The following is a 16279-nucleotide window of genomic DNA, read 5'->3' as shown; positions in this document are numbered from 1 at the left end:
TTTGCGAGGTACATATACCCAGATTTATGTCTGCCTCCTACTGACACTAAAGTAAAACCAAATAGCTCAGTGCCAGTGGGCATTTATAGCCTGCTAGGAGGGCTGACTCCTTTTTAACTTGTCCTAGTGGCAGCATCCAATACCTCCTGTGTCCTTCAATAAGGCTGCTTTCACACTATAAAAATACCTCCGTTACAAACGCCCATTCTAAAAACCCTGGAAATCGGACGTTAAAAAAACCCATTACAGTCTATGGGATTTTTCTAATAGCCTTTTTAACCCGTTATCGCCCGTTATTAATAGCGGCCATTATTTTGTGACAGGCGAATGAACCGAAGAAATAGTGCATGCCGATGGATGCATGCACTATGGATGTTCCCAAAATTATTTCTCTCAACTTAATGGGATGTGCAGCTTAACATATAGTGCTCTATTGCAGTACAATAGTGTCTATAGCCTTTAAGTTGGCAAATTCACTGGATCTGCAGACACACTGCAAGCAGAACCCCACTAGGCTTCTATTTCTAGGACAAAATATAATCTGCCATGCTTTATTGACAATAATAAAGTAGACATAGCCATCCAATTTAAAATTCAGCATTTCCTTTTTATACCTTTTCCCTTAGAAGACAGCGATCATGAATGGTAGACAGATATCTATAGTGGATTTTAATCAGCTGGTCCAGATCTTTTGCCTCCTCTACTTGATGCTGAAACTCCAGTCCTGTGCTATGAAGAATCTAATAAAAAATAATAAGGAGATTAGGTAAATGCATTGATTTATTGTGACTCTCTATACTATATCATAATACAATTAGGTATTTTTCCAAATTTGAAAGCGGTCATTTTCTCTTTATAGGGAATTTGTTATAAAAAAAAAAGACCTATTGTTTAAATTAAGTTTTAATGTTAACCATAGTTTAAGAATTTTTTGGTGAAGTTTTTTCTATATTTTAATTTTACATTTTTTTTTTATTATTAAAATACTAGAATATTGCAGTTTCCATTCTAGCCACAAGGCCTAAAACTAAGCTAAGACTTTCTGTTCTGTGTAGATAACTTCCCAGTAGTGCCCTTGTGCAATTTTCCTCCCTGCTCTGTTTATCAAAGAATGACAGCACTTGCAGGAAGAAGCAGTCGATTGCAGAGCCATTCTGCTCTTCGTTCTTTTGCCAAGAGTGCTACTCTTGCGCACCTAGTGCTAAACACACTTATAGGAGCAGCAGTGTAGGATTAGGTTTAGGAGTTACAATAACCCCCAACCCTAAAATCGAGCCACAAATCCTAAAGTCTAACCCTATACAATGCCACTGCTAAGTGCGTTTAGCACTAGGTGGGCAAGAGCAGCACTTTGAAGTTCACTGACCATTGATTGCTTCTGCCTGTGTGTGCTGCCATTTTTGACAAAAAGGAGATTTTTATGCTTACCATAAAATCTTTTTCTCGGAGGATCCATTGGGGGACACAGACCATGGGTATATGCTGCTGCCACTAGGAGGCTTGACACTAGGCAACAAGAAAAGTCGGCCCCTCCCAGCAGGATATACCCACCCACAGGCACCTGGGCTAATCAGTTTAGTCCCATCCCAGAGCAGTAGGAGAGGACCGACAGGTCAGAAAAAAACAGAACCATCCGAGGAACCACAGAATAAAAATTTACTGAAAAACACCCTCGATGGGCAACGAAACCAGAACAAATGGGAGGAAGCTGTGTCCCCCAATGGATCCTCTGAGAAAAAGATTTTACGGTAAACATAAAAATCTCCTTTTCTCTATCGGCTCCATCGAGGTACACAGACCATGGGAAGTACCAAAGCAGTCCCCGGGGTGGGTAAATGATTCCCAACTCAGGTAAGAGGCGGAGCCACAGCCGCCTGCAACACCTTGCGACCCAGACTAGCATCAGCAGATGCGAAGGTATGTACCTGGTAGAATTTTGTAAAAGTGTGTAAAGATGACCAGGTGGCCGCTTTACAGATTTGCAAGGATGAAGCCTTGTTGCGGAGAACCCAGGAAGCTCTGACAAAAAAGAGCAGAGACCCTGAAAAGATAAGTCTTCCCTTTGCAGCGGTAAGCTTCCGAGATGGTGAAACGGATCCACCGCGAAATGATTGACTTTGAAGCAGGAAGCCCCCATAAGACTACCCTCCGTAGGGACAAGGAAGGAGTCACACTGGTGAAAGGAAAAAGTTACTGAGAGGTAAATCCGAACAGCTCATACCACATCAAGTTAATGGAGCAAACGATCCCTGGGATGAGAAGGAGCAGGACAAAAAGACGGAAGGACAATGTTCTCATTGAGGTAAAAGGCAGGAACAACCTTAGTTAAAAAGGTCTGAACCGGGCGAAAGACCACTTTTTCCTGGTGTAAAACCAGGGAGGGAGATCGGCAGGATAGGGCTGCCAGCTCCTAAACCCTCCTAATAGAAGAGACTACAATAAGCCACGTTCCAAGGAAGGAGACGAAGAGGAACATCCCTGAGAGGATCAAAAAGAGCTCCCCTGTAGGGCCCAGAGAACCAGATTGAGATCCCATGGGGGGGGAGCAGGTGACCTGTAAAGCGGAGTAGCATGAGCTACTCCTTGGAGAAAGGTCCGGACATGAGGATCGGGCACCAGGGGACGGTGAAAAAGAATGGAGCCGAAACTTGTCCCATAAGGGAACTGAGAGCCACGTGTTGTTGTGGGAGAGAGAACGCAACTGGAGAAAAGGAGTGAGACTCACACCAATGAAAATAAGACCGCTAAGTACGGTGGTAAATCTTCGCAGAAAAGGGCTTGCGCGCTCTGATCACAGTGCAAATTACTTGGGGAGAGAATCCCCTAGCTCTCAGAACCTCGGTTCCAACCACCACGCCGTCAAATGCAGGGACTGTAAATTGGGGTGGCAAGAGGACCCGGAGAGAGCAGATCTCATCGAAGTGGAAGGGGCGGTGGCATGTAGTCAACCAGACGAACCACGTCTGCGTTCCACGCCCGCCGGTGCCAGTCCGGAGCCATTAGAATGTCGGGAACACCCTCCGCTTGAGTTTCCTCAGGACCCTGGAAGAAGGGGAAGAAAAGGGAAAAGATATGGGAGGATGAAGTGGGACCAAGCAATCACCAGGGCGTCCATGGCTAGAACCAGGGGGTCCCGGGAGTTCGCCACAAACCGAGGAACTTTGAGGTTGTGGTGAGATGAGAAAAGGTCCAAGGAAAGAAACTCCCCTCGATCCATGGATGCCACCACCGAACGGAGGGACTCCATACGAAAATGAGGGATAAGTAGGTGGCGGCTGAGGCGCTTTAGATCCATGACTGGGCGGACGGAACCGCCATTTTTTGGGGACCCCAAACAGGTTGGAATAGAAACCTGAAAAAACGCTTTGCTGGAGGAGCTGGGATGATAAAAACATCTTGGACCCAAGAGTCCTGCAAGTGAGCAGACCAGACTTCCTGGAAGAGTGACAAACGTCCTCCCACCCGATAAAAATCTACGGGTGGGGCGACCCTTCAGGCAGAGGTAGTCTTGCGGACGCCTGCCTTTGCTGCAAAAGGGCCGGAGCGATTATCCAATTTCCAGGAGGGATGGGCCTTAAAGGAAGGGACCTTCTTGCCCCTAGATGGTGCTGGTACGGTCGTCCTATTGGAGCCATAGGTTCGAAAGGAACGAAAAGAGGTTGACTTCCTTCGGGAGTCAGTACTGCGAGATTCATTTAGCGGCAATAAAGTACACTTACAGCCAGTCGCCTCTTAGAATCTCATCGAAGCGTTTTCCAGTCAGTCAAGAACCAGTAAAAGGAAGCTCTGTGAGAGATTTCTTAGAAGCGGCAACCAGCGTTCCAGGCCTTGAGCCACATGGAACTAGGAAGAGCCACCAGATTACCTGTGGCAAAAGCTGTACCAGGGGCCAATTGCATAGAAGCAGAGCACAAGTAGTCCCCAGCATTGGAGAGTTGAAGTGCAAGGTCCGCCAGTTCCTCCGCAGGGGACCCAGATAGAATGTTCTGGCAAAGTTGGGAAGCCCAGACAGAAAGGGCTTTTGATACTCCAGCAGAAGCGAAGGCAGGAAGTAAGGATGAACCTGCTGCTTCAAAGGCGAAATTTTGCTAGATTTTAAATTTGCTTATTCGCTGGGTCCTTGAAAGAAGCTGCATCCACCAAAGGCAGAGTAATTGCTTTAGAGAGGCGGCACACAGGTGGATCCACAGCTGGTGGAGATTTCCACTTTGCAATAAATTCCTGGGCAAAGGGAAATTGAGCTTGAACTGTCTTGGTTCCTTGAAAGAGCTTGTCAGGATGCTTTCATGCCATTTCCAGTAAGACAACAAATTCAGTGTGAGAGCTGAACACCTTAGGAGAGGGACGGAAGTGGTGAAAGGAGACTTCTGGAGCTGGGTCCGAAGTTGCGGGGTCCTTTAGATGAAATGTGTCCATTATGGCCGAGACCAAGGTGTCCACCATGACGGCCATGTCGGTTTGGTCCTCCGAGTCAGAGGCAGAACCTGAAGCCTCATCTTCCTGTTCCCCAGGAGAGTGGGAGCAGGTAGAAGCAGCCTTGGATGAAGGCAAAACTGACCTGGTACGCAGATGTGGAGACCCAGAGCGGCGACCAGGAGAGCGACCCCTCGTTTGGGGTGCAGAGGAAGAGTGGCAATACCTATGAGGAGAGCGCCTATGCTTGCTTCCAGACTCTGGAGATGAACCAGAGGAGAAACCCCTAGGACACTTATGAGAGCGGCCAAAATTGGGGGAACGTCCTGGGCAGATATATCAAGAGGTCCAGGACGCATAGTGGTGCAGGCAGAACAATTAGGTTCAGCAGTTTAGTGTTGCACGTTAAACAGGCATAATAGGTGACCAGGGCCATCTCTAGAGGGTGGGTTAGTTCTGGGTTCGAACATAGTGCTAGCCAGACTGTATAACAGCAAAAACCTAATTCCTCAGAAAGAGGAAGGGGGGAGGCCTCATGAAGGAGAGGACAAGAGCTGTATGAGCCAAAGTCTCATTGGAGGAAAACTGGCCACAGCTGCGCACAAACCGTGCTGATAGGAGGAGAGGCAGATCCCTCAACCTCTGCAGCTGTACTGGCCAAAATTCCCGCCAGAGAGGAGTCTCTGAGGAGAAACCCGCGGCCATAGAAAAACACCCCCAACTGCCCTATAAGTAATACATACAAAAGGAGTAAGACCGGAAGTAGTGGAGCTGTCGGCCGTGCGTGATGAGCGCCACCGACAGTACAGGCGCTCCTGCGCGCCGGTCGCATCAGAAGATGCGCTGGCACGATATATAATATACACACACACACCGGTGCCAATATGCGCCGATGCAAAAAGCCTGTGCGATGAGCGCGGGCGCCATTATAGAAGTTCTTGCGCTCTGTAACATCTGAAGAATCATTTTGGCGCGAACATGCGACAATGCGCTCGTAAGCATTACCTGTGCCCTGGCCGCATCAGGAGATGCGCCGGCGCGAAAATCCATGCCGGCGCGAACATGCGCCAGTACCGGAAAACCTATGCACAAAAAAAGCGCATAATGTAGAAAAGAAACACTTAATAAAGTAAGACAAAAACACGAGGAAGAAGACCCGCACCACATAAGCTGCCCCCACACATCTGTGCAGGGGGGCTACCGAGGTTGAAAAATCCTGCGGGAGGATGGGAACCTGAAGGAAAAGGGGGGGGGGGGGAGGGGGGAGATACTCACCTGCCCTTGGAAAACTTACCTCATGAAGTCTTCAGTCAGCTTTTAGTCACCTGCATCATGCCGGGCTGAGACAGCGAGACATGCAGGGAAAGTAGGGGGACCCGGACCCATGAGGTACAACCTCAGGCACTGACAGTTGGTGAGAAGGGGTTGACAGTATATCCACGATGTCTGCGCCCCTTCAATCGCAAATGGGGAAACAGTGAATGCTATGTTCCCGAGTCCCCACCTGAAAATAGTGAAATAAAAGGGAGAGAAAAATATAACTATACATCCCTAATCTCAAAAATCAGAAAATAGACCAGGTCTGGAGAACACCAGACCAGCGTCTGCCTCCTAACAGACACTAAGCTAAAACTGATTAGCCCAGGTGCCTGTGGGTGGGTATACCCTACTGGGAGAGGACGACTTTTCTTGTTGCCTAGTGTCAAGCCTCCTAGTGGCAGCAGCATATATCCATGGTCTGTGTCCCATGGTCTGTGTCCCCCAATGGAGCCGATAGAGAAAAGATTGTGGATGGGTGTGTGTGTGCATGCGTAGTAACGCTCATGTCAGAGGAACAGACTAGACCGCGTCATTGGATGTGACGGTCAAGGAAAACGAACACCGTCCTTATATAATAATATACAAAAACAAAAAACATGTTTCAGGATCTAGCTCTAATCAGTTAAAAAAATAAAAAGAATAAGTCTAGGCAATACATTCCCCTAAAATAAGCAAGCAACAAGGGAAGATTTGCACAAATTGGAGTCATAGTATAAATAAAAATTGCAAACCCTTGTCATCATGTAGTTGTGCAAGCTGTTGACAAAGTGCATAAGCTTGACTCTGAGGAGAAACATGCGATGGATTTGCTGCTCCTTGGGCTCTGTTGGTGTAACTAAGTGAGAAAGAAGCTGTTGCTGTTGTTCGGGTCCAGACTCCTCTTTTGGAGAATCCTCAGCCGTGCTAACAAGTTCTATAAAAGATATTGTTAATTAAAATAAACACCACTATTCAATTTATACTACAAAGTGTTTCTACCACTTAGAGAAAAGCATTATATCAATCCCCATTGTTGTAAACAAAGTGTCAGAAAAAAATCAGGCGATTCTAAGGCAAAATTTGTAAGCAAAATGTTGGAACAGATCGACATGGCAACAGCCCAGTCACAATATGAAGCTAAGTTTTTCAGTCCACATACAGAGTTCTTCTTTAAATTGATTTTCCAGTAATTATCATTGATGATAATACTAAAAAGTGAGTGTGATCAGTTGGGGTCTGACTCCTAGGACCCACAAGCTGCAGTTCTAAGCACAGCCACATTTTTATGGAGAAGGCTGTATCCAGTACTGCTGTGAAGTGTTTGCTCTGCTCCAGAAAATTCCAAGACACTTTCCTTCTGCTGACTAGTGGTGGTCCTAGAGGTAAGACCAACCAATCACAAGTTAACGGTCTATTGTTTGTAAAAGATAGCAAAAAATAAAAAAAATTAAAAAATATATTATATACATACACAGTAAAGACCAAAAGTTTGGACACACCTTCTCATTCAGAGTTTTCTTTATTTTCATGACTATGAAAATTGTAGATTCACACTGAAGGCATGAAAACTATGAATTAACACGTGTGGAATTATAGACATAACAAAAAAGTTTGAAAATATGTCATATTCTAGGTTCTAGCCACCTTTTGCTTTGATTACTGATTTGCACACTCTTGGCATTCTCTTTATGAGCTTCAAGAGGTAGTCACCTGAAATGGTCTTCCAACAGTCTTGAAGGAGTTCACAGAGATGCTTAGCACTTGTTGGCCCTTTTTGCCTTCACTCTGCGGTCCAGCTCACCTCAAACCATCTCGATTGGGTTCCGGTCCGGTGACTGTGGAGGCCAGGTCATCTGGCGCAGCACCCCATCACTCTCCTCCTTGGTCAATTAGCCCTTACACAGCCTGGAGGTGTGTTTGGGGTCATTGGGGAAGATTTATCAAAACTTGTGCAGAGGAAAACATGCCCAGTTGCCCATAGCAACCAATCAGCTTGCTTCTTTCATTTTCATGAAGGCCTGTGAAAAGTGAAAGAAGCGATCTGATTGGTTGCTATGGGCAACTGGACAACTTTTCCTCTGCACAAGCTTTGATAAATCTCCCCCATTGTCCTGTTGAAAAATAAATGATGGTCCAACTAAACGCAAACCGGATGGAATAGCATGCCGCTACATGATGCTGTGGTAGCCATTCTGGTTCAGTATGCCTTCAATTTTAAATAAATCCCCAACAGTGTAACCAGCAAAGCACTCCCACACCATCACACTTCCTCCTCCACACCAGCACACCTGTGAAGTGAAAACCATTTCAGGCGACTACCTCTTGAAGCTCAACAAGAGAATGCCAAGAGTGTGCAAAGCAGTAATCAAAGCAAAAGGTGGCTACTTTGAAGAACCTAGAATATGACATATTTTCAGTTGTTTCATACTTTTTTGTTATGTATATAATTCCACATGTGTTAATTCATAGTTTTGATGCCTTCAATGTGAATCTACAATTTTCATAGTCATTAAAATAAATAAAACTCTGAATGAGAAGGTGTGTCCAAACTTTTGGTCTGTACTGTGTGTATATATAAAATATAGTTTATATGTGTGTAATACTATAAGAAATAATTGTGTTTTCAACAGAGAAAAAAATAGTGTGTAGGGAGCTTTTCAATTTTTATAAATGTAAATAGAATTAGGGTATTCTTACCATTAAACTGCAGGACATCCAAGCTGTATTTTGCCCATTTTATTAATAACAGAAGAAGAAAGATCTGATTATAAATCTTTTGGCACTCTGAGCTGATAACTATATCAACAGGCCAGGGCACCTAGACCAATGAAAACAAAAACAAAAAGGGGCAGTTGAGAAGAAATATAAAAAGTATAAATGACAGAAGATTTCAGGCTAAACATACATGATAGCTCAATTTAGTTATTACCCACCCAACAACCCATAGTTGCCTGGCTGCACAATTCAGTACAAATACTTACAATAATACAATACATACAAGAATAATTTTACAATTTTAGGGTAGGCTCACATGTAGCACATCGTAAGTGGGTTTTCTACTACAGATTTTCCACTACAGAAAAAAAATCTATAGTCTATTCAGGAAGGATCGGACAAAACGGAAAGGGGGGAGGAGTTTGTCTTTATGTAAAATCCAGTCTGAAGGCCACACTGCGGGAGGATATACGGGAGGGAAACGATAATGTGGAGTCATTATGGGTAGAAATATATGGAGATAAAAATTATAAAATTCTGATAGGGGTTTGCTATAAGCCACCAAACATAATGGAAGAGGCAGAAGATCAGTTACTAAGGCAAATAAACAAGGCAGCAAATCAGAACGAGGTCATAATAAAGGGGGACTTTAACTATCCTGATATAAACTGGGAGACTGAGGCCTGTGAATCTCATAAAGGAAACAGGTTTCGGACTATAGCTAAAGACAATTATCTGTCCCAAAAGGTGCAGGGCCCGACCAGACGGGGCGCCCTACTGGACTTAATATTAACCAACGACAGAGTAACTAATGTGCAAGTAGAAGGACACCTAGGAATTGGTGATTATAATATAATACATTATAACTTGTTCTTCAATAAGGGAATCTCTCGAGGGGCCACGAAAACAATGAATTTTAGGAAGGCACAGTTTGATAAACTCAGAGAAGCCCTTAACAATATAAAATGGGATAATGTCCTCAAAAACAAGAATACTGACACTAAATGGGCGACTTTAAAAAATATCTTAAATTCTCACTAAGATGTATACACCTTATGGGAATAAAGGGTCAGAAATAAAAGAAAACCAATATGGATTAAGAAGAACGTTAAGGGGGCAATAAATGACAAAAATAAAGCATTTAAACTACTAAAACAGGACGGCAGTGAAGAAGCATTAAAAAGCTATAGAGAAAAATGTAAAATATGTTTAAAAAAAACAGATAAAAGCTGCAAAAACTAACCCCAAAATGTTCCTTAACTATATAAATAGCAAAAAGGGTTAAAAATGAAAGTGTAGGCTCTTTAAAAAAATGATGAGGAAGAAATTATAGGTGGGGATCAGGAAAAATCAAATATATTAAACAAATTCTTCTCCACAGTATTCACTGAGGAAAATGAAATGCCAGGTGAAATACAGCGAGAGAAGGTAAACTCCCCAGTACAGGTCACCTGTCTAACCCAGGAAGAAGTACAGTGCTGCCTACAAAAAATCTAAATACACAAATCACCAGGTCCAGATGGCATTTACCCCTGTGTTCTAAAGGAATTAAGTAATGTAATAGACATACCCCTATTTTCAATATTCAGGGACTCTATAGTAACAGGGATTGTTCCCCAGGACGGGCGCATGGCAAATTTGGTGCGAATATTTAAAAAGGGGTCAAAAGGTGACCCCGGGCATTACAGGCCTGTTAGTTTAACCTCCGTTGTATGTAAATAGTTTGAGGGTTTTCTCAGAGATGCTATTTTGGAGTATCTTGATAAAAATAAATGTATGATTCCATATCTGCATGGTTTTATGAGAGATCAGTCCTGTCAAACTAACCTGATCAGCTTTTATGAGGAGGTGAGCTCCAGACTGGACCAGGGGCAATCGCTGGATGTCGTATATCTGGATTTTTCCAAAGCATTTGATACGGTGCCACATAAAAGGCTGGTGCATAAAATGAGAAGGTTTGGGCTGGGGGAGAATGTGTGCAAGAGGATAAGTAACTGGCTCAGCGATAGGAAACAGAGGGTGGTTATTAATGATACTTATTCTGATTGGGTGACTGTTACTAGTGGGGTACCACAGGGGTCAGTATTGGGTCCTGTTCTATTTAATATTTCATTAATGACCTTGTAGAGGGGTTGAATAGTAAAGTAGCAATCTTTGCAGTTGATACTAAACTCTGTAAAGCGGTAAACACTAAAGAGGACAGTGCTCTGTTACAACTGGATCTGGATGGGTTGGAGGTTTGGGCTGGAAAGTGGCAGATGAGGTTCAACACTGATAAATGTAAGGTTATGCACATGGGGAGGAAAAATCCGGGCTGGGATTATGTATTAAATGGGAAAACACTTGGGACGACTGACGTGGAAAAGGACTTGGGAGTCTCAGTTAACAGTAAATTTAGCTGTAGTGACCAGTGTCGGGCAGCTGCGGCCAAGGCAAATAAAATCTGGGGTGCATCAATAGGGGCATAGATGCCCACGACAAGGAAATAATTCTACCGCTGTACAAATCACTAGTCAGACCACACATAGAATACTGTGTACAGCACTGGGCACCAGTGTACAAAAAAAAGATATAGTGGAGCTGGAGAGGGCTCAAAGACGGGCAACCAGAGTAATACGGGGAATGGCAGGACTACAGTACCCAGAAAGATTATCAGAATTAGGGTTATTTAAGTTTACAAAAAAGGCAGCTTAGGGGAGACCTAATAACTATGTATAAATATATCAGGGAACCGTACAGAAATCTCTCCCATGACCTATTTATACCCAGGACTGTATCTATAACAAGGGGGCATCCTCTACGTCTAGAGGAAAGAAGGTTTCTACATCAGCACAGACAGGGGTTCTTCACTGTAAGAGCAGTGAGACTATTGGATTCTCTGTCAGAGTTGGTGGTCATGGTGAACTTGGTAAAATAATTTAAAAAGGGGTCTGGATGCATTTTTGGAGAACAACAACATTACAGGTTATGGATTCTAGATCTATAGGGACAGAAGGTTGATCCAGGGATTTATTATGATATTTGAAGTCGGGAAGGAATTTTTACCTCCAATATGAGGGTTTTTTGCCTTCCTCTGGATCAACTCAGTAGGGACTTATTAGGGTTATAGGTTGAACTTTATGGACACTGGTCTTTATTCAACCTTATGAACTATGTTACTAATTTCAGCTGTGGGAAACCCGCTAGGGATGTGGTTTGTGTGACCCTACCCCTAACTGGATGCAAGGCCATGTGTGTACTGGATACGATATAATATTAACCTTTTAATCAATGCAAAGCCATTTGTTTACTGTATAAAAAAATAAAATGACCTTATAACACTGCTGTACTCAACTGACAGACTGTGGTCCAGATCCAGACAGCGACCGCTATTAATTCGAATTGCCAGCCGGTTCCCTGAGGTGGCATCCGCTCTCTCCCCACATTACGCATTAATTAGTATCATTGTCTTTAAGACACCAATACAAATGAATAGCTGAGCGCACCCCGAAGCAAGGGAATACTGCTTCCTGCACAGCACTTCCATTATGATGCAGACAGTGCGATTAGCACTGCCTGCATCATTCTGTTCTGGCCAAGCCTGACTAGGAGAAGCCAGAGAAGTGAATTAGCACGGGACCTGTGACAGGGGAGCATTCTCAGATGAACAATCAAGTTCCACTCACTAGTTGTTGCAAAATGACAGCTCCCATGATGACATTCTGTCTGTGAATGATGGGAGTTTTAGTTTGCCACTCCTGAAGAGTCCCAGGAAATAATTTATGTGCACCGTCCATATAGGGGGTATAGTAGCAAAGTTCATATGGGAGGCATAGAGGTACCGTTCATATTGGGGGGTGTTTAGTGATACAGTTCATTAGGGGCACCAGGGCACCATTCATTGAGTTGCACAGACACCTCATACAATGTTTAAAGGGACACATGTATAATTATTTGGTTCAGGACACAAACGTTTGGCAATATTTTATTTTGGGGCACAGCATGTGGCAGTATTATACTCAGGTGCACAGTATATGGCAGTATGCAGATCATAAAGGGAAGTGTAGAGTTAAATTCTTCACATTTCGGTAGCTTGTTTTACTCTGTGACTTACTACAGTATTTGGGTAATAGTAATGTTCTACAACTGGCTGCGCCTATTTCTTGCATGGCACTACGGGCGCTAGGTGTGAACCAGGTCTTCGCATTTAGCTCTGAACTTCACCAGATAATAGACTTCAATAAGCAGACCCCTACTTAAAAATAGTTGAGAACCCCTGTTACAACAGTATGAGGCTGTGTAAGTACTGAATACAAATTATTTAATGTATACCTGAGCAAAAAGCTGTAAATTTACTGGATATATATATACATGCATTCAACGTATTTATCATCTTCATACAAGGCCATGCTCGTCCTGAATACAATGTAGTTATCAAATCTGGATGTACTGGATATAATATATTTACTGTATACCTGAGTACCTGTGTGTTTGCAAAATATATGATATAATATTACCTTGTAATTCAAAACAAGACCATCTAATGTATGCACTGGGAGTTTCTTTTTAGCCAAGTCAACATTTTCAAAAAAAATGGATAACCTGCAAGAAAGAGAGAGAAAGAGAGAACGAGAGAAAAAAAGTGAGAGAGAGAGAGAGAAAAAGAGAAACACTTAATATTGCAAGATCTATTCTCTGGAAGAAGTAGCACTTTTAAACATTTCACAGTGTTCCATGTGTGGCATAAATAACATTTTTCTTTTATCCTGCAAGTCAGATTATAACTATATCAACTTTATATAGTTTTTTTTTCTTTTTTGCACAATTCTAACGCTTTGAAAAAAAGGAAAAAATTGTTGCCATATTTTGACAGCCAACAACAGAGCCGATTCTTTTTTATATTTCTAGCATTTTATGTTGTTTTTTTTATAAGTCCTATATGGGTACTGGACCATGCGATAGTTTCACCACCCATCGCTCAATATATCTGTGCTGCAGTGTATAATGTCTGTTGGCATAACACTTAACAGGTGTATAAAAGGTGACTGAACGTTAATTTGGGGGGGCGCACTATTGCGGATAAGAAGTCCCTCTATCTAATCCTTCAGATGATATGGTTGCTACTGACCACAGCATCTAAGGTCAGCCAGCATAAGAGGGTTGTTTTTTTTGGTGTCAGGAATTACAGTTGTTTGAGATATCAATACTCGGCCTCCTAGAAGATTGTTACAGGCTACCTTAAACATATCCAGTGTCATTTTGGCCTCCATCAAAGTTTGCTGGAGTAAATAGACCTTATGGCAAAGTGGAGTTCACTATAGATCAGACTAACACATTACATCAAACCTTTCTGCTTCTTACCGCGCGCTGTCCTCCGGGTAGCACTGACTGACCGCTTCCTGCAGCTGTACATTTAGAAAAACAATATTCTGCCACTGTTCTTTCTCTCTTATTTTATCAAATATTGAGGTGTAAAAATCATACATTGTGTCACCAGCTTCAAGTAGGAAAAAATTTCTCATTGATTGTAGATATTCAACCAGCCTACAACCAAATAAACATTTAACCATGTGAAAAGTGTGTGAGGAGGATATACTATATATTTTTTTTTTTTATAGTAAAGTTTTAAAGTTTACAAAAGTAAAGAACAATATACAGAATGCAAGTATGTGAACTGGTGCAGAACACCGGGATAACGGTACAAATGAAGTAAACAATATAACAAAAGTGTTGTAATGCAACCATTGCAGTGTATTAGTATAATCTTGAGTGAGGAGAAGGATTAAAAGGAGAGGAAAAATAGAAAAAGAGAGGAGGGGGTAACTAAAAAAAAAAAAAAAACTAATGGTAGAGAGGAAAAAGAGAGAAAAGAGGAGTACAGCAGGAAACCGGACATGTCACGTAGCGGAATACCTACCTTGCAGATTGCCCCCAGCCACGGAACCACTAAGACTGAGTGATAGAAGATGGCAGAAAGAGAGGAAGGAGGTGGGGGGGAGGTTCTAGGAAGGGCAGGACCCAGACAACTGAGTAATGGGAGATCAGGGGCTCGGGGGTGAATCTGGCAGAAAGAGGTTTCTAAAATCGGAAGATGAACCAAGTTCCATCATGGGATACCAAAACTGTTTTATGTTTGGCCAGTTGTTTATATGTATTTTCAGTTTAATGTAGAAAAGTAACATGTAGTGTAAACATAGTTGTTACTGGCTTTTTACAGGCAAATGGAGCATGGGCACTTACTTGTAATCTTCCTTCAGAGTCTGCATGAGGTTTCCACAGCACTCCAGATACTGTCTGTCAATGTGGGGGTAAAGGCATGACCGCAGGGTTAGCTCGAATGACCGACAGGTAACAGATTCTGAGGACCTATCCACACTGATATCTTCACATGTAAACGTCTCAAGAAAGTCGCTCTGCTCCAGGTATAACCTTCAAGAGCGACAAAAAATTTGTAATGCACAATTTATGTAAACTATTTACATTTATTCCATGATAATGTTTTATTCTTAGATAAAGCATTTTACATAATCAGCTGCCACTGAATAGCTGTCTTACACGGTGTGAATACTAACAGAGAGGAATATTTTTTTTTAAAGAGTAATAACGTGATCCAATGTTACGCACTTCTACACAGACAATTGTTTTATATGATTACCAAAGCTGAAAATGAAAGACCCTTTATAATATGGTTGTTTAAAAATGTTTGGATATTAAATAAAGAAAATGGCCCCTGAAGATCTTACCACTAGATTTCCCCATACCTACTGAGACACTAACCAGTCCTGCAGCAGCATCAGCTTGTCCATGAGTCAAGGACAAGAGAGGAATCATGGACAAGGCTGCAGGAGCAGACACACCAATCACCTCCCACCACCACAAGGGAGGGACACACCCCCTTCCCGAGAGGATTTCTAACACTGCAAGCTAATGAAGAGAGGTGTTTTTATAATATAAGTACAAGTGGTAGACACATAAAAATTTGATGTACATGGTCAGGATAAGGTTCTGAGTAACTTTTTTTGTGGGATCTGACAGATACGCTTTGACTCCCATTGATGTTAAGAGGCGTTGCACAAACAGTGCAGCCCTGCGAGATATGCTGTTTATGTAAATTCAGAAGTTACGTTCCCTGCCTTGTCTGCTTTCAGATTTTCCAACCACCTCTGGCCGCTGCCAACAAGCAAGAGCTGACCAGAAGAGTTGACCTGAAAACCCGAAAAAGAGACGAGGTCAGACAACCCCTTTAAAACCTTACCCCTTCCATCTTTTACCAGTGTATTTTAAAAAAACATCCGGAAGGAAGAAAAAAAGAAAGGTGTGCAACTAAATACATAAAAAAAAAAAAGGGTGGGATGCTTCTATAGAAATTGAACTATTGGCGAGTAGCAGAGAAAAAGATTTCTTCGTTCCATATGTTCCTAGGAAAGCTGGATGACAACCAGTATGGCTGTCATCATGTTTATCATTGAACTTTATTAAACTCCTTAATGGCAGATCAGCTTCTCATTCAGGAGTCTGGAAACGCTGAATGGCACACATGTAAGGCAGAACTATAAACTTGGTGGAAGGAATAAGCCCATTATCAGGAGGACCAAGATGGTGGCAGCGGCTTAACTACTGAGGCACTGTGCACTTCTGACCCACAACTCTTGTGTTTGCCATTGGCTACCATCCTAGTTTTCTTGCTGCCTTTGTGTCCCCTGAATGCTCTGCTCAATACCGGAAGCTCTCCTCCTTACACACAGGATTGAGGAAGTAAAGCCACCATTTGGTGTACTACTGGCATGCACCGTTAGACGATCCAGATTCAGCGATGGAAAAATTTGACAAATTTGAGTAAAGGTCAGTGGAGGAACAGGCAGCTGTGATACCT

The 16279-nt window shown here is 42.8% G+C and overlaps 1 protein-coding gene and 1 long non-coding RNA gene across 4 annotated transcripts in view; one reads left to right on the top strand and one right to left on the bottom strand.

Annotated features, from left to right (window-relative positions):
* Window positions 1-16279, bottom strand: part of TUBGCP5 (tubulin gamma complex associated protein 5) — a 68144-nt gene that overhangs the window by 9767 nt on the left and 42098 nt on the right. For all 3 annotated transcript variants that reach the window (XR_008888585.1, XM_056555870.1, XM_056555869.1), the window contains exons 15-20: window positions 14647-14835; window positions 13768-13950; window positions 12924-13008; window positions 8410-8530; window positions 6465-6646; window positions 615-740 (exon numbers count right to left, since the gene is read on the bottom strand). Coding sequence is in view for 2 of the 3 variants with exons in the window: in XM_056555870.1 (XP_056411845.1) it covers window positions 615-740; window positions 6465-6646; window positions 8410-8530; window positions 12924-13008; window positions 13768-13950; window positions 14647-14835 (886 nt within the window). In the remaining variant the exon portion in view is untranslated. The remainder of the gene's footprint in view (window positions 1-614; window positions 741-6464; window positions 6647-8409; window positions 8531-12923; window positions 13009-13767; window positions 13951-14646; window positions 14836-16279) is intronic.
* LOC130355575 (uncharacterized) overlaps window positions 1-16279 on the top strand; it is a 63308-nt gene that overhangs the window by 19683 nt on the left and 27346 nt on the right. Inside the window, exon 2 of the long non-coding RNA XR_008888586.1 lies at window positions 15555-15635. This is a non-coding gene — a long non-coding RNA (uncharacterized LOC130355575). The remainder of the gene's footprint in view (window positions 1-15554; window positions 15636-16279) is intronic.

This window comes from Hyla sarda, chromosome 2, assembly GCF_029499605.1.
Source record: "Hyla sarda isolate aHylSar1 chromosome 2, aHylSar1.hap1, whole genome shotgun sequence".
NCBI classification, from domain to species: domain Eukaryota; kingdom Metazoa; phylum Chordata; class Amphibia; order Anura; family Hylidae; genus Hyla; species Hyla sarda.
Note: the sequence above shows the minus strand (reverse complement) of the source record. Positions and strands in the feature narration are given on the sequence as shown.